The following is a 22242-nucleotide window of genomic DNA, read 5'->3' as shown; positions in this document are numbered from 1 at the left end:
TCAAAGACTGTCAAAACAGTGTTTGAATTCATCGCCGCAACAGGATTACAATTTTGAAACAGACTGCAACCTAATCCCGACCTGCGGGGGGCAGCAATGTGCCGCAAAGCATCTAGCCTGCCGGAAATACACAAGACGAAGAAGAAGCGCAAGCGTCCAGATAGATCCATGGTCCACCTGTGAAGAGGTCCTGTGGTTGTAGCTTCAGCATGTCGGGGATAGAAGCCTGGTACATCGACAGCTCTGATGAAGACCAGAGAAAGCCGCACAGACTGAACCCGAACCAGCCTGTTTCTCTGGAGGAATTAAAAAAGATCGGCGTTTTGCACTGGAAGGTAAGTTACAGCCACGCTAGCTGCTGCCTTTAAGTTTCTATGTAAAAGCTTAACTACGGTAAATTAAACATTTATTATCTGAATAGCTAAAGATAAAGTTTGTGTTTTATGTCTAGTATATGTACAATATTAAGTTGCAAACCCTCGCTGAACTCTGCTTTGTGTTAACTTACATAACTAATGAGAAGAGCGCCCGAACTGAGAGACGACGACACATATGTCAACATTTGGTGTGTAAGTTAGTTCTTAAGTTGTTCAACTTAACTGTTGGAAGGAAATGTTATGAATAAAAACCCGTTTTTAAGCTTGAGGACATGTGGAAATAAACACACAAATAAAAAAATGAGTTTCAGTTTTCAGCGAATTTCTTACTGCTAGTTAAGCCCCAGTCTGTGCCTCTAATCTCATGACCGCACATGAGAGGCGCTATCAGGGGCCAACTGCTGTGATGTGTAAAAATGTATTAAATTACAAAACAGATTTGAGTTTCCACAGTTTGTTTGCTGATCAGAACTGTTGTCCTGTGGTTGCAGCTGAATGCTGATATCTATGAAACAGACCCAGAGCTGCTGCAGATCCGAAAGGACCAAGGCTACTCCTATATGGACATCATCACTATTCACAAGGACACACTGCCCAACTATGAGGAAAAGGTCATTTTACACTTGTTACACAGTTCAAATCAGATCATATCTTTAAAAAAAAAATCAAATACAGTAATCATTTTATACTGAGATACTGTCACTTTGTTGGAGAAGATGTTTCACAGAGTGAAGTAACATTATGCTCCACAGAGGTTTACGCACTCAGTGGTGAAGACGATGATTCAGTCCCTCCAGGATTTCACAGATTATTGTGACTAAAAATGTTTGATTTTGCAGCAGCTTTTCTCATAAATTGCTTTACAATCTGTGATGTTTTATTTGCTCTTTTTGAAAATGCAAGCAAAGGAAAATAATGTGATTTAAAAAAACAACAAACTACTACCAATGATGTTATCAGTTCCTTCTATAAAAAGCATACTGCATATCACAGAAACAACTGTATTTCTGTGCTAATTTTTAAATGTATTTTCTGAACATGAGAACCATGAGCTCAAAGTTATACATAAAAGAAAATACAGTACATGAGTTCCATCTGTTCCATACAACATCAACTTGTATTCTTCTGACTAACTAATTGCAAACCACATTTGGGAATTGTTTTCTTGGTCTATGGCATCATTTTTGTTGTCATAAGCAGTTTGTTGATTTGGTCATTTCATGCTGGGGTGTATTATTATTGTGATCACATAATTGCAATTTCCTGGGGGGTCTGATTATACAGTTTCCATATGTACTAGGTATGAAGCCTGATAATTCATTGAAGCAAATACCATTCTTGTTTGTCCTCTCAGCTGAAGATGTTCTTTGAGGAACACCTGCACTTGGACGATGAGATCCGGTACATCCTAGACGGCCGGGCTTACTTTGATGTCAGGGACAAGGAGGACAGATGGATCAGAATCGCTATGAGCAAGGGCGACCTGATCACCCTGCCGGCCGGCATCTACCACCGCTTCACCATGGACGAGACCGTACGTCTGACTGCTAAATTACATGAAAACAGGCAGACAAATAGACAGAATATTACTGACCCCAAAGATACAAGAATCAACTAGATGAGAGGTATAAATGATAGAAACGTCAGTTGGATTGAATAATTCACCAGGATACATGTTGGTGATTTTCACTGATATGACAGCACATTCCTTTGAAAAACTTGCATGTAGTTAAATGTTTTTTAGCAATCTTGGGTAGCATGGATGCTCAACACTGACAGTCTCACAGTGCACCTCAGCATACTGGATTAGATGAGATGAAATTTAAATGATGCCTGAGGGGAAACTGCTTCATTGCTGCAGAAAAGACTAATATTTGAATAAGACCAGAGCAAATATTGACAGCACAAAGTGACAGTTACATTAACATATTAAAAGAATGTAGAGCTGCAACGGTTAATTTATAGTTGCCAACTATAAAATTAATTTTCACCTACTTTGATAATCGATAATAATTTAGTGTGAATATTTTCTGGTGTCTTTGGTAGCATGATAGTATAGTAGGAAACGGTGTCGGACATTTTTCACCACTTTCTGACATTTTACAACCAAACAACTAATGGTTTAATTGAGAAAATAATTGACAGATTAATCAATAATGAAATTATGTGTTTGTTTCTGCAGAACTACACTAAAGCCATGAGGCTGTTTGTGGGGGAGCCGGTGTGGAAAGCTCACAACCGGCCCGCTGATGACTTTGACATCCGTAAGAAGTACGTGACATCTCTGCAGGAGTCCTGAGAGAAAACTGCGGCAGACTACATCAGCTACAAAGTCAACTCCATATGAACACTGTTCACACTAGATGCAGAACCTCTGATGTGATCGTGCCGGGCCACTAAAAAGGTTTTAAGTCAGAATGTTCAGAAAGATCTCCTGTAGCAAAGATGTTATGTACTGAGATGCTTTTTAGTGGTAAATGAAATGTAGACTGAAAGTAAGTACATTTACTCAAGTATTTTACTTTACAATACACAATTTGAAGTATGAGTATTTCTAGTTTATGCTACACTTTTACATTTCAGAGTGAAAAACTATTTTTCACTTTCCTACAATTGACAACTATCATTACTGGTTAGATTTAGATTCTACATACAAAACACATGATTAGATAATAACATTATGCACATACAAAGAAGTTAAAAATAGCTTCATCTCAACTATCTAGATTTTAATGCTGCTTACAGGTTAATCCATCATTAATGACAATTTAATAATGTGTAATCTCCATAAACAGATATCTGCATATGAATGCATCTGTAGGACATGGAACAAGTTGTGTAGTAAAGTGGGTGTGTCATGTAGTAAAGTGGGTGTGTCATGTAGGTCTGTAGGACTGCAGATAGACCCTTCTCATATCTGCTGGCTACACTGGAACCTCTGAAATATTGGCCCCAGAAGCTAAATCGTCATCAGACTGATAGCCGATGGATTCAGAGATGGAATAGTATGTAACATTTTAAAAGGGGCCCATTCTGTATGAGTACTCAGACATTAAAAGTAAAAGTATAATACTAGTGTACTTAAGCAGATGTGTGAATGCAGGACTTGTAATGGGGTATTGCTATTTAAGTCTAAATACTTTTCTCACCACTGGACAATCTGTAGTGCCTTATTCCCTTAAATTGGTTGTTTTTTATGTTAAGTGTTGTTAAACTTACCTCATGTTATGAATCTGAATTATGCAACTAATATGCAGTTTCTATTTTCATACAAAACCTCTCTGAATCAGTAGCTAGAGATGTTGCGGCGGAGCGTCTGTTGTTTTGTTGGAACTGAAAATAAACTTGATGCTATCATAAGTCTGATTTCTGTCTTTTATCTTTTGTCATCTGAACTCTTTCCATTAAACCAGACAAGTTAATTTAAAAGATGCATTTTATTTAGGATAAAACAAAATTCCATTTTTAATATACATAAATATGATAAACACAATCTGTAAACAGTGATGATTAAAGATCCAACAGGATAAATCAATAAAAGATTTAGCAAGAAAATCATTTTGATATCATTTAACAGAAAGAAATCACCTACTCTGATATGTACAATTTTGGATATTTAATATTTTACATGTTTTGTTTAGTGGAGAGGATACGCTGCAATCTGAAGGGCTTATTTATGTTTTCCTGTGTGAGTTAATGAACCTAGCACAAGCAGACAGCTGAAATCAAGTGGTCTTTGACTGTTAATCCAGTGTTACAGGTGTCTGCTGAGAAAAGGGGAGGAAGAAGCTTTATAAAAGGACCTCTGTGGACACTTTAGTCTTTTAAGCACGCTGAAGCTCTGGATAATGCCCGTGTCAAGTCTCACATTATGAGCCTGCATCTCCCTTAAAACCACTACCAGTCTGTAGTGCAATGAACATCTGTATACTGAGGTCTCTTCAAACCACAAATACTTCATTTCATGATTCCTCTGTAGTAATGGGACCGGGATTTCTTTGATCAAAATGAGTTTAAAGGAATAGTTTGACATATTTTGAAATGCGCTTTCTTGCCGAGAGACAGATGACGTTTAAGAGTGGTATCCATCTTTTCGTCTAATTTTCGAAACCGTTCCTTTAATCTGTAAATTAAATTTAACATCGACTCCTGCACCTCCCAAAATGTCACTCCAGCAGCAGATGTGAGCTGGCCGCTGTTTTGTTTTGTTTGTTATTACTGGGTCACCCCCTCAATAGGACAGGAGTCCCCCCCTGCGGGCTCACATGAGATGAAATGTGTACCTGGGTTTGGCTTCCTGAATCTATTTTATAGAAGAAAAGCAGTGCTGACAGATCGATAAAATCAACATACTTCTGGAAAACCAAACCAAGCATTAAACATTTACTTTTCTGTTACAGGAGCTAGTTCTCTCTCCTCCTCTATATATTTTACTCTTGAGGTGTTATTCCCTGTCCCACAGAGGACAATGCAGTAGTGTGTATGTCCTCTACCAGTCCATCCTCTTGCCTCTTAGACCAGTTTGAGGCACTGTGTGTTAAAGCTGTCCCCCTCCCGGCAGGCCACAGACTCCAGCAGCGCCTGTTTTTTCTGGGTGCTGCGCGATGACTCCAGCTCATACATAGTGGTCAGGTTAAAGAGGACGCTCTCGTGGAGGTAGTGTGCAGGGTCCTGCTGCACCAGGCCCTCCAGCTGGCCCAGGGACTCCTTCAGCCGGCCCAGGTAGAGCAGGCACACTGCTGCGTTGTTATTGGCCTGGGATGTATTGACGGAGGGAGGGAGGGAGGGAGGGAATGGGCATGGACAGAGGAGTTTAAATGTCAACTTATCATCATCATCATCATCTGTGTTGTTCTATTTGGAACTACGCTGCTGTGAAAGGAAAACTTTTTCAATCTGGACCGGGACTAATTTCAAAAACTGTTGTCCCCATTAGTCACTTACACACAAAAAGATGGGAAAATAGGACCCAGGTAGAAAAATACTGCAGCTTTCCTTTAAAATTTTGAATTAAATCTTTGCCACTTGAGTTCCACAAATGAGATTACTTTCAGCACATAGTACTGGGATGAGCTTCATACAACCATAATCACCTGGATGAATCGATAGCACTTCATGAACTGTCCCCTGAAGGTTATTTGAAATGATGTTTAAAATAACCAAAATGTAGAGACTAAAATTAAAAATGGATAAAGAAAAAAGGGATGATTATGTTAATTAATGAAATACTTCCAAATTTTGGAAGATACACACTTAATCACGTTCTTTCCGTGAGTGACATGAGAAAATTACAGAGCTGGAGTCAGGATGTGGTTAGCTTAGCTTCAGCCTAGCCTAGCTGAAGACTGAGCGTAGGGGGAAACAGCTAGTCTGGCTCTGTGCAAAGCTCCCCAAGTAACATCTTGTATCTAATCTGTTTAATTTAAACACAAAAAGATAAGTTTCAAGGGGAGTTGAACTATTTCTTGGTGATAAACAGCAGGGCACAGGGACTGTGTGCAGCTTCCTGGAGAGAGGTCCTGGGTGGATGGATACATGGTTGTTTGTCAATAAATAGTTCCAGCACATAACTCCCCCTAAAACCACTAACTACTGGTTTTACATTTCTGTTTGAGTGTGGATTAAACAAACAAGATTTGAGGTGTTTGTAGTTGTATTTTTGAACTTTGGGCAGAGCCATGGTGGCCGTTTCCCCGTTTACAGTCTTTATGCTAAGCTAGGCTAAGCTAGCTACCTGTCTACAGCTCCGTACTGAATGCAGACATGAAATTGGTATCGATCCTCTTATCTCACTCTCAGAAATAAGAAGAAAATAAGCTTATTTCCTAAAATACTGAATGATAGTCCAACATTTTATATAAATGTAAGGAATGTTATTACAGTATCTGTATATAATATCAACTAATATCATATCTGGATCAAAGTTTCCTCAGGCTGTGAGACTCCTCAATTCATCCTCTGTACTCCAATATAAAAAAAGTTTTATTTTTATGACTTATTATTTATTAATCCATTTATATAATATCTGTTTTTGTGAGTAGCATAAAGGGACTACAAACTACATTTCGTTATCCAACCTTGTGTTGTAAAATGATAAAAATAAATGAATCTTGAAGATGAAGGCTGATTGTTCCAATCTATTCCATCCAAAAAAACCCAAACAAAAAGATCTTAGTACTATTTAATGGTTTCAATTTTAAATTATATAAATGTTTTAAGGACCTATGAATATCAAACAATATCAGAGAGTGTCTTCCTATATGGAACTTCCAGCTTGCTTTTAGCAGGAGATTAATTTAAGCAGATCCCACTAATATAATATAAAGCTAATAATTTCACCAGTTCTGTAATTTGAGCTCATCTCCAGCATTTAACGCTGCTGTAGAGTGAAACACTTGTGGTGTATTACAGTGTAGTGGATGTGGCAGCACTTACCACAGGGTTTTTTGGGTCAATTTTTAAAACTTCAATGAAGGATGCGTGTGCTTCAGCGTAGTTGTTCTGACTGAGGTAGACGAACGCTCTGGAAGACATACACACATATACAACGACAGAGTCATATAATGATGAAATATGACCCAACAACACAAACACGGCAGAAACAAGAACAAGTGTTTTCATACTGGAGCTGCGACTGAACATGTATTCATGGCCAAAAGTATGTGGACATCCAGTCATCACACCCACATGTTATTGTTGAACATGTCATTCCCAAATCACAGGCATTAATATGCCACAGCCACAAGAGCATTAGTGAGATCAGTCACTAATGTTGGGTGTTAAGGTCTGGCATGCGGTTGGTTTTATAGCTCAACCCAAACGTGTTGGATGAAGTTGAGGTTTCTGCAGGCTAGTCAATATTATCAATTCAAGTCTTGGCATTCCTCCCTCCAGCTTATACAGATATTTGTCTTTTTTTATAGTGACTTTATTATACAACAGTATCGGAACAGCATATTGAACTGGTGTTTTAGGCTGATATTTTCCTTTTCAAATCTAGAACTGCCACTTTTCTTGGGTACCCTGATTTTGTTTACCCCATTTCCTAAATTTATGGGGAGAAATTCCCATGTTTTTCTTGTAATCATCACTAAGAATTTGATGTCAATACTGTCAACACTGCGTGAGTTTCAGCCATGTTTTTCAGCCTTCTTAATCAGTACAACCAACTAATTGTCGCTATAATGGCTCGTGTTTCACTCACAGGTAACAGCAACCCAACAACTGATGGTTCCAAGCTCTCTATTTTGCAATCTTGTGTCAAATTACAACTCTAAATGAGAGTTATGTATGTTGCTATGGTTCTATGAGTTCTGGAGGACAGCCACCGATGGTATATAAAGGGTTTCCATAGTCGGATGGTCAGAAAGAATGACAGAATTCTACGTTGATATTTCTAGATTTACATGTCTTGATAGTTGATGGTTATGATATGAGTGGATGTGATGTTGCCTTGTACTTTGGGAGCAGGATTATGTCAATCTATGACATTTTGTTTTAATTCCAGTTTTATTCCCCATGTGGTTAGCCTGCTTTTTACAGCTAACTCTACGTTAGTACCAATTTAAAAGAGTATAAATAAAAACAACCAAACACTATAAATAACAAGAGTGTATGACGATATCAATCACCTGCCTTTGTAAAGTGAGCATCAACACACCCAGTGTGAGCGAGATGGGTTCTGTCACCTGAGCTGTGCCTCATACTCTATATCTCCTCAGGCCAGAGCTACAGAGGTGTGACCTCTTGTGCTAAATCACACGCCAGGAGGAAGCACGAACCTGCGAAAAGCCCTGAAGGAAGTGCCGCTACTGTGGAGCCAAAAATGGTCCTGAGCAGAATAAAGTAACACACACTGTACAGAGTCGATAAACGCATGACACACACACACATACCTGTTCATCAGCACACATGTGGTGTGACTGGGCTGGCTCCCTTTCATCTGGCAGGCTTTTTCCACATCCTGGAAATACTTCTCTGCTGTTTTAATGTCTCCGATCTGGAAAAAAGCAGCAGCAATGCATTAACCACTGCTCTTTGTGTGTGTATTAAGGTGTGAGTATACTGTATATTGTACATGGAGGAAGAACCAATTCAAATAAATTAGATTACATTTCATGATCCTCAAGTGAAAACTGACTCATTGCATCAGCAAAGGATACACACACGGGTGGCTGAGGCTCATGGGTATGTAGCAACATAAATATATGTGACATTGAATTTTCCTGGAGACTCCAGTGATCCTTTGTTGAGGAACATTGAGAAAAGATATAATAAACTCACATAAGAAAACAGATTGACTAGATAGTATTTAGCAGCATAGCGAGGAATAGTTGTGTGTATCATGGATGGAATACTGAACTGACCTAGTGACTCTTACCAACATTTCTAGTGAGAAAGACAAAGAGCGGGATGTCCTGATCCACTTTTATTCTCCTGATCTCAAACAGAGAAATTAAATAAACAGTTCTATATTTTGGGAAACCACTTTCTTTTTCTACAGTTACATGAGAGGATCAAATACTAATAATGAGGAGTTACATGTTGTAACCATTTATTAGCAAACAACAGCCAAATACAGTGACTTCCAGAGATTTACTGTCACCGTGAGGTTGCCAGGCAACCCGTGCTGTAGAGAGGGATGTTGCACAAGTGCTGGGCTTTTTACGTATAGATTTTAAAAACAGAGTTTTGTACACTTTGTACAGAGTCAAGATGGCTGTTTCCCCTGCTTCCAGTCATTTTGCTAAGCTAAGCTAACTCCAACTCTGTACTGAACACATACACATGAGAGTGGTACTGATCTTCTTATCCTGCTCTGGAAAGAAGCAAATATCTGTATTTTGAATGTTAAACCTTTCCTTTAACATTGATGATCTGATGATATACACCATGAAACAATAAATAGTCATTAAGTGGGTTACTGGGCTCTTATATAACCTTTGCATCAATGTAATAAATATGTTGATTTGTCATTAGTATTTAATTTGCTGACATTACTTGACATTCCTGTCCTGCTTTTACCTATTTTTGCAGGAAATTTACAAAATCGTGATATAAAATTACATGTGCTGTCATCTGAGATTTAATCAATACTATCCACTCCTAATTTTCATTGTAGTTTTACTTTTTCTCTACATAATGCAGTTTCACAGCATAACAAAACAACAGCATGTATGGTTAACCTGTAAAAGTGTGTGTGTGTAAGTGTGTGTGCACATGGGTGGACCTGCAAGAAGATGCGTCCTATGCCACTGAGCAGCTGCACTCTCTGCTGGGGTTCATACTGGATGATGGAATGATAAGTCTCCACAGCTAGAACATAGTCCTGATGAGAGAGAGATGGAAGAGAAAAAGAGGTAAAGAAAAACACGAGTTAAGAACGGAGGGCGAGAGAGGTAAAGGTAAGAGATGTCAAAGACGAGTGAGGTAAAGTGAGGTAAGCGGCGGGAGGCAGAAACAGGTGGAGGGTGAGCGAGGTAAAGAAGAGCAGAGTTGAGGCGTGGAGAGAGAGAGAGAGAGAGAGAGAGGGCATTAATCAAACATATGGAGTATTAGCGGGGCAATGTGACCCTCCTCCCACCTCCCACACTGCACTGCTACACATCGCTCACATGGTGACTGGACTGCTGAGCAGGGCGAGGGAGAGAGGTCAGCAGGGTGTGTGTGTGTGTGTGTGGATAGAGAGAGTGTGCACTGCATATATGTATGTAGTGAAATACAGTAGTTTATGATTGATTTGACTCAATGTGCAAAACTCTTGACATTGGACTTAAAATCTCATACAGCATGCAACTATCAAATGCACCTTATTTTATTAACTGTTGACTGTACTGTGTCACAGTAAATGGATGATGTAGTCTAGAGTCGGACTTCACTACACTTCATCACCACAAATTTGGAGTTTTATTCAGGACACGGTGCTGATATGAGGTGGCTGTTCACTGGTGATATTATACATTTTCTTACTGTCAACAAATCCCATGTGCAGACCAAAACCAACAATGATTTGGTGTTATTAGCATGTATTGTGTGTGTGTGTGTGTGTGTGTGTATCCAAAGCCTGATATATCTTATTTTCCCCAAAACTATTAAAAACACATCAATGAGTCACACTGTTACACTGGATGACATTTTCCTTCATTACCATTAACACACACACTGTAATTTATCTCACACACACACATAATCATGCTGCTGGAAATACTTAGTAGAGCACCACATGTGGATTAATCCGCTGCTGAAAATAGTCCCCCTTCCTCCTGTTTATGTAACTTTGCCAAAAACTACAGTGCCCAACAGTTTTAAAATTACTGAGCCTTTTTTTTAAATAATGAAATTATACATTTGTGACTTGTTTTTAAAGATTTCAGTAGGGAACCAATGGGCCACAGACAGATTGAGAAAGTCAGAGAGTACTGTGAGGCGACTGTTGCACTGTTGGTTTTGGTCTTAGTTGTTGAAAATAAGAAAAAAATCAGAATAATGCCAGAAATATCCTTGAACTACAAATCATCCACACACTATATTGTAATTAAATATTTTCCCATGCACAGGAGAATTCCAGATGTGAGTTTTTCCTCACTTGTTTTTATACAATTTAAAAAATAGCAGACTCCTGAAACTTGCTTCAGTTGTGTTACCACTCACACAGACAATCATGTCTGCCTTTTTTTATATTTACTTCTATACAGTATTGCTTTGAAAATCCTGCACTGCATTACCTTACAGAGATAATAAAACACTGACAAAAAATGATGCAATAACATCCTACATCCTACAATGTGCATAATCACTGGTATGGTCCTTAACAATTTAGTTTTGCATACTGAAAATTTAAAACCAAATACTGTAATTTGGTCTCTCACCAGTAGATGGCACTGTGGTTCTCTCTACAGTCTGACCCACACCCCATCCCCTCTCTTTCTCTCCCTCTCACTCTCTCATTCGCTCACTCTCTCTCTCACTGACCAAGAATCCAATTAGTGGTCAGTCTGGGGGGATTTCACTGTGAATCCTCCACCAGCCTGGCATCAGAGATCTCTGAGTCTCACACACACACACACACCTACACACACACACATACAGAAACACTCTCTCCCGCAGACACACACAGGCAGACTCAGACACGCATACAGGGACACATTCACTCAATGTGTCTGCTCTGCTCTACAGGTGGCTTGTTAGCCCAACTGGGTTGTACTGGGTTGTGTGTGTATGTGCGACACACACACACACACACACACACACACACACACACACACACACACACACAATAGACACACACACACATACCTTCATCAGCAGCAGACAGTTGGCCATGGAGTACATGACCCGGCTGAGACGAGACCTCCACAGCTTAAGAGACGCTAAAAACAGGAAAACACAGGGTTTATTATTTTTTTTTAGGGTGACTTCCTATTTTCAACTGGTTTTTTGGGCGTCTCTGCAATGTCACCCTTTCCCCCCCCCCTCACTCTTCCATCGCCTTATCCCTCTATCTCTCTCATTACATCTCCCCTCCTCCCCCTCCACACCAGGGTTTATTTTAAGGCGAGGTGGTGAGGAAGACACTGCGGCACACTCCACTTTCCTCTTTCCCTCAGACAGTGCGCCCTGTGGAAGAGCTTGTGTGCAGGCCTATTAGTATTCATCGCTGCACACGTGTGTGTCTCTGCGTGTGTGTTGGGGGAGAAGAGCTAATCACTCAGTAGGGGTCTGATGTGTGAAGGCAAGGCCCTGCGTTATTGACTTGACTGCCGACTGTCTGCGTGGGCAGGGAGAGGAGAGACAGAGGGCACAGCTATTACACTGCTTTTAGAAGGGGAGAAACTGGCGGAACCAGCGCACCCTCACACATACATTCATACGCGTGTCACCCTGCCAATTTACCCAATTACAAGTAAGCGACGTGGTACATTTAGATCAACTTCAGCATGTATATTGTTGTTATTAATTGCCCTGAATTAGGTGATTAAATGGCTTCTAGTCCCTTTTTCAAAAATTGACCCTCAGCCTTGGAAAAAGTTGCAAAATTTTTAGTCACGAGACCTGCAAACACAAGAACGAGAGAAGACTGCATTAAGATGTAATTCTGTGTCTTTGAGAAGAGAAGTCCATTTACATTAGGTTGTGTGGACGTGTGTCTACCTAAAAACTGGTGAATTTCAGATTAAGGTGCCTGCCTATTTCCCCACCACACTTGTGCAGGTGTGAGTGGATTGGATCGGATTGATCTGTATTGATCTGCTTGGCATGAAGGGCTGGAGAGACCATTTGATATTCAGGGCGAGTACCGAAGCAGTGAGGTGCTAAACACTTTTAGAGCACCGCATTGGTGTGTTTGTGTGGTTCAAAGTGTGTGTATGTGTGGCCGAGGTATGCTGCAGTCCTGCACCAGGTGTGCCTCTGCTTCAGTGCTTTGTGTGTGTGTGTGTGTGTGTGTGTGTGTGTCTGTGTGTGTGTGTATTACCCACTGGGGCCCATGACCTCACTCTCCTCCCACAGTGTGATGCAGTCTGGGACTGGGGCCAGGTCTGTAGCCAAAAGTCTGTGCGCGTGGGTGCGTGTGTGTGTGTGCTTACCTTGCCTGTTCTCCTGTGTTAGGGTGATCATGCTGCCATCCTCAGCCAAGCCTTTCTCCAAGTTCTCCAGAATCTGTTACGGGTGGGGAGGGGGGGAGAATTCAAACTTCAAAGGGGGAAGTTGTTTCACTGCCAGCACTGAAGGCTTTTCATGTGTGTATTAGAATCTGCATATTCAATAATGCTAAAATCCAACCATATTTGGCTGTTTACACAGGTGGGCTCAAGGATTTGTATGGCTAATGTGCTTTTCTGTGGGTGTGTAGTTTTATTGTGTGAATACTACAGAGTATGCATATCTTTATGTTCATCCAGAGGCTGTGTTTTTGTGTGTGTGTGTGTGTGTGTGTGTGTGTGTGTGTGTGTACTAACGGTGAGGCAGACGGTTTTGAGATTGTGCAGGCGGTCCAGAGCCTCCTGGGGCTTGGCCAGGTACTGGGGAAGCTCGGCATGCAGCAACCGCATGGAGAATGGCACCATGGAGCCTGGTGGGAAGGGAGAGACGGAGGGAGGACAAGAAGAAAACAAGAGACGGAGGGAGAAAATGTGCGAGGGAAAGGGGGGAAGTAAGAAACAGGGTGGGATGAGGCCATAGCGGGAGAGAGGGAGGAAAAAAAAAAGAGAGGGAAGGCGGAGAGAGACAGAAAGACACAGAGCGCTAGATGAGAATATAAACCCATCCACCCACACACAGACTGCACACAGCCCTGGAGGCAGGAACCTACAGATGGCATTGAGCTACGTATGGCTGCTTATTAAACCCTCTCATCTCTCTCTCTGTGTGTGCTGCACAGCTCCATCACTCATCTCTCTGCCTCATCCCTCTGTCTCTCTCAGCCTCTACATCATTCACACTGTCTGTCTCTCGCTCTCTCACACACACACACAGGCACACGCACACACACACACAGGCACACATATCCTTGAGGAAGAGCCTGTATTCAGGTGAGTCCCCGGGCTTTGATCAGGGTCTCTTTGATATTGTCATCAGATCTGAAGCTCAGCTCACTGGTCCATCTTTGGCTGCTGCTTCTACCCGTCTATGTATCTCAATTTCTATCTCTCTCATCTATCTGCTTGTGCTTCCTATCTACCCATCTATGGTACAGAATACACTCTCCTTTTTCCCATTTACCCCAGTGTCTGCATTACTGCCCTCTGTTACAGGGAGCAATGTCTACCGAACTGGCATATGACGATGTCCACAGTGAAACATTGTGATGGATGATTCTTGTTGGGGGTGTCTGTCCATCTTCAATTCACCTGGTTCACAGTCTTCACCACTGTCTGTCTCTCCTTTGCTCTGTGTGTGTGTGTGTGTGTGTGTGTGTGTGTGTGTGGAGGGACTGAGCCCCGCCCTCGGTGAAACACAAAGAGCAGAGGAGAGAAACTAGCGCGACCGTAAATGACAGCAAAACACAGTAGAGACTCTCACACTGAGCTGAAATGAAACAAGTGCACATAAATTAGGTAAATAACATAAATAAACATATTTTGTTTTCAGGAGCCGTTGGTGGGACCCCCAACACTCCTTAAAGAAACAAAATATGTGTTTAATTTCAGCTCAGTGTGAGTCTCTACTGTGTTTTGCTGTCATTTATGGTTGTTTCTCTCCTCTGCTCTCCGTGTTTCACTGAGGGCAGGGCTCAGCAGCGGTGGAGACAGTGAACCAGGTGAAGTGAAGATAACGTTTTACTTGAGACGACGACAACTACACCGGTGTCGTTACTGTGAGTGCAATAAAAGCTTTGTGAGTAAAAAGCCAACAAGAGAAGAGTAATTTAATAATGTAATCCCAGCAAAAGATGGACAGAAGACGAGAGGAAGGGGCTTTTAAATCATGATGTTACGATGGAGGAGGGCTCAGTGGCTGATTACTGTCAGCCATTGGTGATGGACGAGGCCCAACCCTACTCTGTTACATTATTTTATCTTTCTGCTGACCGAACATGGCTCTCTCTTGGCTTAATTCTTTATTCTGTTTCTCTTGGGGTGTCAGCAAGTTTCATCAGCTTAAAATTAAGACTTTTAATGCCTTTACAGTGTCTGTTAGAAGAGTTGGAGCAACTTTGTAACTGAGAGGGAAAACAACCTATGAAACCACAACACTGTGAAGCCCCTGGAAAATATATTTTAAGGAGGTTTTGACCACTACGGAGCAATGTTTTGATGTGCTGGTCCTTATTTTGTTGCATCTCATGCTCTGTCAACACAAGTACACACATGTATGTGCAAGAGCCTGTAGGAGATACGCATTCCTGCCAATGCTTTCAGGGTACAGTCAGAGCAAACTTTATAAACGCCAGATTTCTGAGCAATATTACTTCATTTCAACCATAGCTAATTATTTCTGGGTATTTAGGATGCGAGTACACACATAGTACAAATGTTTTTAAGGCCTATTTTGATATTTTTCAGGTGCAGTATCTTAAATTTGATTGTTTTTCAGGCAGAAAATAAATCAATCAAAATAAAAAGGTTTTTTTTTCCACCAGAAGCACATATGTGGCGTGTATAACATATGTGGGAGTATAAAGAAGGCCTTGAAATACAATTTAGCCCATAATGTAAGGAAATAAAATGTAAAGAAAGTGAAACTGATCCCTAAATTTAATAGATAAAATTTTGGTGTTCTTTTGTTGCATTTAGTTAGTGGCTAATCAAATATCTCTTAGGTGGGTGGGGCTACCCGCATGCTACTGTACAGCTAGATTCCGCATGTTGGAAGTGGATTACTGGTAATGTAGTAACAACGATTTAACAGAGCAAATGGAAGCAGATCAGGAAAACAAGGAGGCTTCGTACTAAAATATGAGCAAATATACTTATCAAACAGAGGGAATTAGAAATAAAGGCTTTCTCTAATATAAGCCTGTTTCCAATAAAGGCCTGGTATCCTCTGCAGTTTGAGGTAAATAAAGGCCCCGGCTATTATTTGAGGAAATATGGTGAATTCAGCTTCAGACATTTGACCACTAACAAGACGTGGAGCTCCCCTGCTTTCTGCCTACCTGCCTGCCTCAGCATATTAATTCATTTTCCAAGTCTTGTCAGCGTGTCCATCTTTTTGTTTGGCTGACATGTAACCAGTTGACTGTGTTTTTTTTTTATAGAGCACATGTGTAGAGGCTGATATTCTTCCATCCAGATGAGTAAAAAAACATGAGGACCCTTTTCGAAGAAGCAGGAAAGAGTAGTGTTTGACCACAAGCACATTTTACTTGAGACTTTACCTGAGAAGACTGGTATATATCTCTCTCTCTCTCTCTGTTAATGTATTGATTCATACATGAAAGGAATCTAGACTGAAAGGACAGTGTAAAGATACAGCTTTAAAAAGGACATGATTGAATGTTACTTTTCAGGCATGTGGCATTCAGGTCTTAATATTTCTGAGTTGAAATTGGACTCAACTTTTCATTTGGCAAACAAATTAATAACTGACAAACATTGATTCTTTCTCGAGCGCTCGGTCAATCCTAATTCTTCGGAGAGTGATACATGGGCAGCCGTCTCTTAAGGCGTTCTAAGAGTGTGATCATGGGTAATAGATAGTCGATGCAAGCGTTGGGCCGGAGAAATGTTCGACTTCTGATGCCAGGCTACAAAGCTCGTGCCAGTTTTGTCTGCGAGCACCTAGCAGGGCACAAAGCGTTTAATATTGAGCAGTGGAAAGTCAATCGGTGCTCTCTTTAGAAGGCTGTGCGGTGTAGCATCAAGTCTGCTTTTGTGTGTGTGTGTGTGTGTGCAGCTGTGTCTCTGCTACTGCCTTCACTGTGGTAGCCTGAGGGGCGAAGCAGATCCAAAGTAATGGGAATACATTAGAGAGCAATTCATGCAGTGTAAAAAGAGGAAAAACAAAACCAAAGAACTGCTGGAGACAAGTAGAGTTGTTGGAGCTTCTCAACGATACAGTCTAATATCAAGCTCCTGGCAGAAACTTTCCTTTGAATATTTAATAGGACAGTGGTGGTGTGCTTGTGCATCCTAAAAAAACGTGGGTAAAATGCTAAATCTTTTCAGAGACCGGGCTAATAACGCATTCAAAACTCACAGATACCAGTTTAAGAGATGCTTTTCAGCACAGTCGTGAATACTTTTCAACCCTTAAGCCAGCCTTTCAAGAAAATTTATATAACAGCTTTTGGACATATGAAATCTGAAAAACGATATGATTTTACCATGCAAGAGTATCTATATAACAGTCCTGGGGATCAACATCTGAAGCGCTCAACAACATAAAGGTAATAAATAATTACCCTAGAGGATGGAGGATGGTATGGTTTATTACAGGCTGTGTATGCATGTATATACCTCTCCTTCCAGGGTAAACAGCCGGGTAATACTCATAGTAGAGGTCTGGATGATCCAGGTTGCCAAAGGGCTCAAACTCCAGCTCAGCATTTTGGAAGAGGTTCAGCTTGGTGAGGAGGGCCAGCCGCACAAACCAGAGCTGGAACACACACAAACACACCTCCTTCTGTTTGTAAAATGTATAAAACATGAATCAAATAGTTCCAAGTACAAATACAAGTTGTGAAACACTTCTTGTTCACAGAGGAGAGATACATCATGCAAATCCTCCAATGTCCTCTGGTCACAGCTGTATTGTACTATAGAAACTGTAAATAATGTAAGAACATTTCAACAGTAATAACTTAATCTATAATGTAATACATTATTACATTATTGGGTCTTACATTAGTGCAGAATTTATTAAGTAATCTGTAGTTCAAGATTCAAGATTCATTTATTATCATCATTTTACAAATAAGGTTGTATAATGAAATGTAGTTTGTAGTCTCTTTATGCTACTCACAAAAACAGAAATGATATAAATGGCTTAATAAATAATAATGTCATAAAAATAAACCTTTTTTATATTGGAGTGCAGAAGGAGACTGATATATCGTTGGGCTCTAGTTTTAATTTTTCTAGGGCTGTGACTTACTATTATTGTCATTATCCATTAATCTATATATATAGAGTCCATTATTTGGAATTACATTATGGGGTTGCAATTCTGACCTGACCAATGCTGGATTTTTGAGGCCGATAATGACATTTTTAATATAAGTATCCCTTAAATTTGGTTATTAAAGACTTCTGACCAAGATATACTACTGAGTGGAGACACTTTATAATTACAGGTTAAGTTACAGGGAAAATTAATAAAGATGGCCAAAAACAATATATTTTAAACAGCAAAAATCACTGGAAATAAAACTATAAATATCAGGTATTAATAACAACTATAAGCAACAACACAAATACAACAAAACTGAGATATATCTTTGACATTTCTCTGGTGTTTCTGTGTTGCAATTTCTTGTTAACAGACATATAAACAGACTAATATATGTTATCTAGCTAAAAAAGGCCAATACCACCCCAGTTCATGTGCCGTTCCCTTTATTGTTCCTCTGCCAGCTGATGGTCCTCTGTGTTTGTCTGGTGTCTTACTGTTTGTGTTTGTTGTACGTTGGAGGACCACCATGGAAATAACCCACTATGCTTTATAGTATTTCTATCCTTAAAGATTATAGCTCTGCAGTGTAGAGTTACTGCAAATGTTTTAATCGTTTAACAAAACCCGACAACAGAGAATGCTGTACTGTTGTGTGGGCCTTCTCTACATCTGGAGGTCACAGGCTGTTCAAGGACCATGTTGTGCAAATTCAAGAGCTTTTGACAGCACAGAGCCAAGTGCACTTGGACAGAATCCCAGACACATGCAGCGGTATCCTGATCTGATCAGTAATCAGAGATGGACTATGTCTCTGAGAGACAACAACATGGAAGGATCTAGAAGCTCCTAAACAGCATGTGAACCCGCAGAGAAACTGTTCTCTCGACCCCTGTCGTCACTTTGTAGCACCACAACACTGCCTCCTGCTGTTAACACAGACTCTCAGATGTCAATAGGGGCTGCATAACTAATAGTGACGACACAGCCTGGCGGAGTTCAGTGTTAACAGATGAACATCTTTATGATGGATTTGGAGAAGACTTCAGAGCAAAAAGGGAGCTGATGTGAATGTATATGTGTGTGATGAATTATTTACTATTTTTAATTAGTTGTTAGAGGCTTGAAATGAATTTGGACAAATAGCACTTCTCACTGCCAGACTGCTCTCAATGCAGGGAGACAGCATATTCTCATGGTGTATAGTTGTATACTCTGCCTTGCATTACCTGGATTATTTATACAGCAGGACATCCTTTTTTGAGAAATAATCTCATCTATTAGTAATACATATATCACATATTCATATTAGATTTGTAATTGAGAAAATAATTTACAGATTTATTGATAATAAAAGTAACATTTAGTTGCAGCCTTAGTTCATGTGCGTATAGCTTTTTATAGTGCTAGCAGTCCGTGACAGTTCCACCCACTGCTTGGGTCCTGTGGGTGGAACAGTGGGTGGTAAAAGGTTAACAGAGCTGCCCAGCACTCATCATTTTGTTCTGATGCATATCCCTTTGGAATGAGGATGATGTTTTGTTTTATGGCTACAGTTCAGGCTATCCAGCTTAGGGAAATAAAGAAAAAATACCCACAAAACACATTAAAGACACATCCTTTAAACCTGGACTTTAAAATTGCTAAGATGGTTAATTCATGGTTGATTCATCTCAGATCTTATGCATAGAACCAACCATGGGGGTGGGCTTCTTAATGAGCTTATGCAGCCATCCATCTTCTGGATAGAGCCCCATAAACAGGAACAAAAACTGTGCTCACATCAACACTGACTGAATGTATAAAAGCAATGAAAACTATGCGTCCTTTTTACAGATGTCTGTGTTAGATGATACCTAACCTACTGTGCAGATATATTATAGAGGAAGACAAATTCTACATCTATCCTCTCGAAGTGAAATCCAAAATTATCATCATATCATCAGGTTGGAAACCAAAAAATGACAAAAAATAGGGTGTTAAGTAATCAGGGAAATGGTTATACAATATCAGTGAGAGCATTTCATTACAATATTCAAGTACAAGCATATTTTTAGGTCTGTCTTCAACTAAGTTAAGTCCAAAATATATTTCATTTTCACTTATGATTGGGAAATTATTACATTATTGTGTCATACGAGCCATGTCCTGGCTTCAACTCTGTCCAACACCCACAGAAACCCAGAGATAGACAGATAGATGAATGGATGGATTCAGAGAGAAAGTCACTGGCGTGCTACCTGCAGTGAGTCGGTGGTGTGGGAGGTTGGCTGGCCAGCCTTTCCATATCCCTGACCATGAGCTGTCAGCAGTCGGCCTGTCAGATCCACTGCAGCCCGCCAGTTCTTACTGCTCTGCAGGGGGAGAAGAAACACAACATACAGGATCTGAAACACACACCAACATGACTGAACGATGAAAATATGGAAAAAGACCTGGGGATAAAATATATCAATGTGATTCTACTTATCATACTCACAAACACACTCAAGAGGACACATTACGAACAAGGTATCACTATCAGGCACCTGGTTTTGAGTGTTCAAATGCATCTATTAACAGTTTCATGAGGAACATTTTAGTCATGGTAGCAGCATGGCAATGTCAGTCTGTAAATCAGACAATCATGGTCCCCAGAGGATGAATCCTGATTACTTTGGTCATCCACTGACTTTACTTTTAGTGCCACCATGACGACGCTTTTGTCTTTTAGTCTTTACAAATATTGGATGGATTTCCATTAAGCTACATTTTGTACAAACATTCATAGTGCTCAGAAGACAAGACCTAATCCTTTGACTTTTTATCACCACCAACAGGTTAAAGATTTTCATTCATTCATGGTCCCCAGACAATCAATGCAACACACATTGGTAATCCCATGATTTTTACCTTTATTGATGCCATTATGTTGACATTTTTGGCTTTAGTGAAATCTCCTGACAACTATTGGATGGATTTCTAGGAAACCATGACCCAGACCATCAATGTATGTGCAAAATTTACGCATAGAAATGATGGCAAAACCAATGAAAATAAGACCCAAGTTGTAATAGAATGGAATACATTTACAGAGCTTTTTAATGCCAAATTAATCACATGTCAAACCTAATATCTGCAATGGGAAAAACAACAACACAGATGGTATTTGAACAAACAGTGAGATTTTTCAGTGGAAAAGTAGTGCAGTAAGAAAAAAACAGGACGTTTAAGACTTCTAGAAGACAATGTTTAAAAAAAAAAAGAAAGAAAAAATCAAAGCAAAGGATCTTTTTAGGCCTTAAATGTACAGGAGTTAATATTTGGGACAGCCTAGATGCAATAAAGGGTTGTTCCATCATTACTAATCATCAATCATCAATTTCAACTGATAATAATGTGAGGTCTAATGCTGTGAAACAAAGGATAGTGAATAAGCCAGGTGTGTTTGTATGTAGGCGCACAATTGAAAGCCTTTACACAAGTGTGTAGAACTGCCAGCCATTGAGGCTGGAGGACAAAGCGCCCACACACACACACACACACACACAAAAATGGTGGACAGGTGAGTGTGTGCATACATATACACACACACAAAGACACGCACACTCCTAGATATTAGCAGCATCTGCTTCCACAGGAGGTGGCACAATAGGTAAGAGGGGGTGCAGAGGTGGGAGAGGGGTGTAGAGTCACCCCACCCCATCAACACACATGACAAGGTCGGTTCGCCGATTGGGTCCTAAGTGCTGTGCCATTCATCACAGCCAGGGAGCTAATTAGCAGAGAGGAAAGAGGGCTACTTTCTTTCTAGTCATCTGTATCACAAAACTCATCAGCCTTTCCCTTCTTCCTCCTCTCACCAGACTATTTTCTTTTGCCTGCCTCGCTGCCTATCTCTCCTCCTCGTGAATTCTCCCACAGTCTCCCCTCCTTCCACCCCTGCCTCCATCTTGCCGTTGCCTCCTTCCTCTCCCTTTCTTCGAACTCTGGTTTCTGCCTCCCCTCTTCTCCCGCTGTCATTGCTTCCTCCTCTATTGCTCCTTCCCTCATCCCTCCCCTCGCTCATGCCCTGTGCCAGTAGCTGCGCTGCCTCTGAATCTTCATTAGGGGGGGAAATGAAGCTGAAAACGAGGAGGCAGCCAGGATGGCCAAAAGCAGCTGCAGTCACTCACACACACATATCCTACAGTACGCTACAGTACACCGCTGCCCTGCCACAGGGCATAAGAAGACAGGTGTGAGTGTGTGTGTGTTTCTAGGTTGTCTGTGTGAGACTGGGATATGGGGTGAGTAGGGGAAATGAGAACAGCCAGCAGTAGCGAACAGTTGCTGC

The 22242-nt window shown here is 40.6% G+C and overlaps 2 protein-coding genes across 3 annotated transcripts in view; one reads left to right on the top strand and one right to left on the bottom strand.

Moving 5' to 3' along the window:
* Window positions 1–128: 128 nt before the first annotated feature.
* On the top strand, window positions 129–3475 carry adi1 (acireductone dioxygenase 1). The gene is made up of 4 exons (XM_042436890.1): window positions 129–335; window positions 869–988; window positions 1732–1911; window positions 2560–3475. The coding sequence occupies exons 1-4, from the start codon at window positions 210–212 to the stop codon at window positions 2674–2676; spliced, it is 543 nt and encodes a 180-aa protein (XP_042292824.1). The 5' UTR covers window positions 129–209; the 3' UTR covers window positions 2677–3475.
* A 320-nt stretch (window positions 3476–3795) lies between these two features.
* Window positions 3796–22242, bottom strand: part of trappc12 (trafficking protein particle complex subunit 12) — a 36673-nt gene continuing 18226 nt past the window's right edge. For both annotated transcript variants that reach the window (XM_042436889.1, XM_042436887.1), the window contains exons 4-12: window positions 20168–20281; window positions 17276–17414; window positions 13334–13446; window positions 12962–13034; window positions 11673–11746; window positions 9607–9705; window positions 8273–8376; window positions 6813–6900; window positions 3796–5132 (exon numbers count right to left, since the gene is read on the bottom strand). In XM_042436889.1, the coding sequence (XP_042292823.1) occupies window positions 4890–5132; window positions 6813–6900; window positions 8273–8376; window positions 9607–9705; window positions 11673–11746; window positions 12962–13034; window positions 13334–13446; window positions 17276–17414; window positions 20168–20281 (1047 nt within the window). In that variant the 3' untranslated portion in view covers window positions 3796–4889. The remainder of the gene's footprint in view (window positions 5133–6812; window positions 6901–8272; window positions 8377–9606; window positions 9706–11672; window positions 11747–12961; window positions 13035–13333; window positions 13447–17275; window positions 17415–20167; window positions 20282–22242) is intronic.

This window comes from Thunnus maccoyii, chromosome 16 (assembly GCF_910596095.1).
Source record: "Thunnus maccoyii chromosome 16, fThuMac1.1, whole genome shotgun sequence".
Lineage (NCBI taxonomy): Eukaryota > Metazoa > Chordata > Actinopteri > Scombriformes > Scombridae > Thunnus > Thunnus maccoyii.
This window is presented reverse-complemented; position numbering and strand designations above follow the sequence as displayed.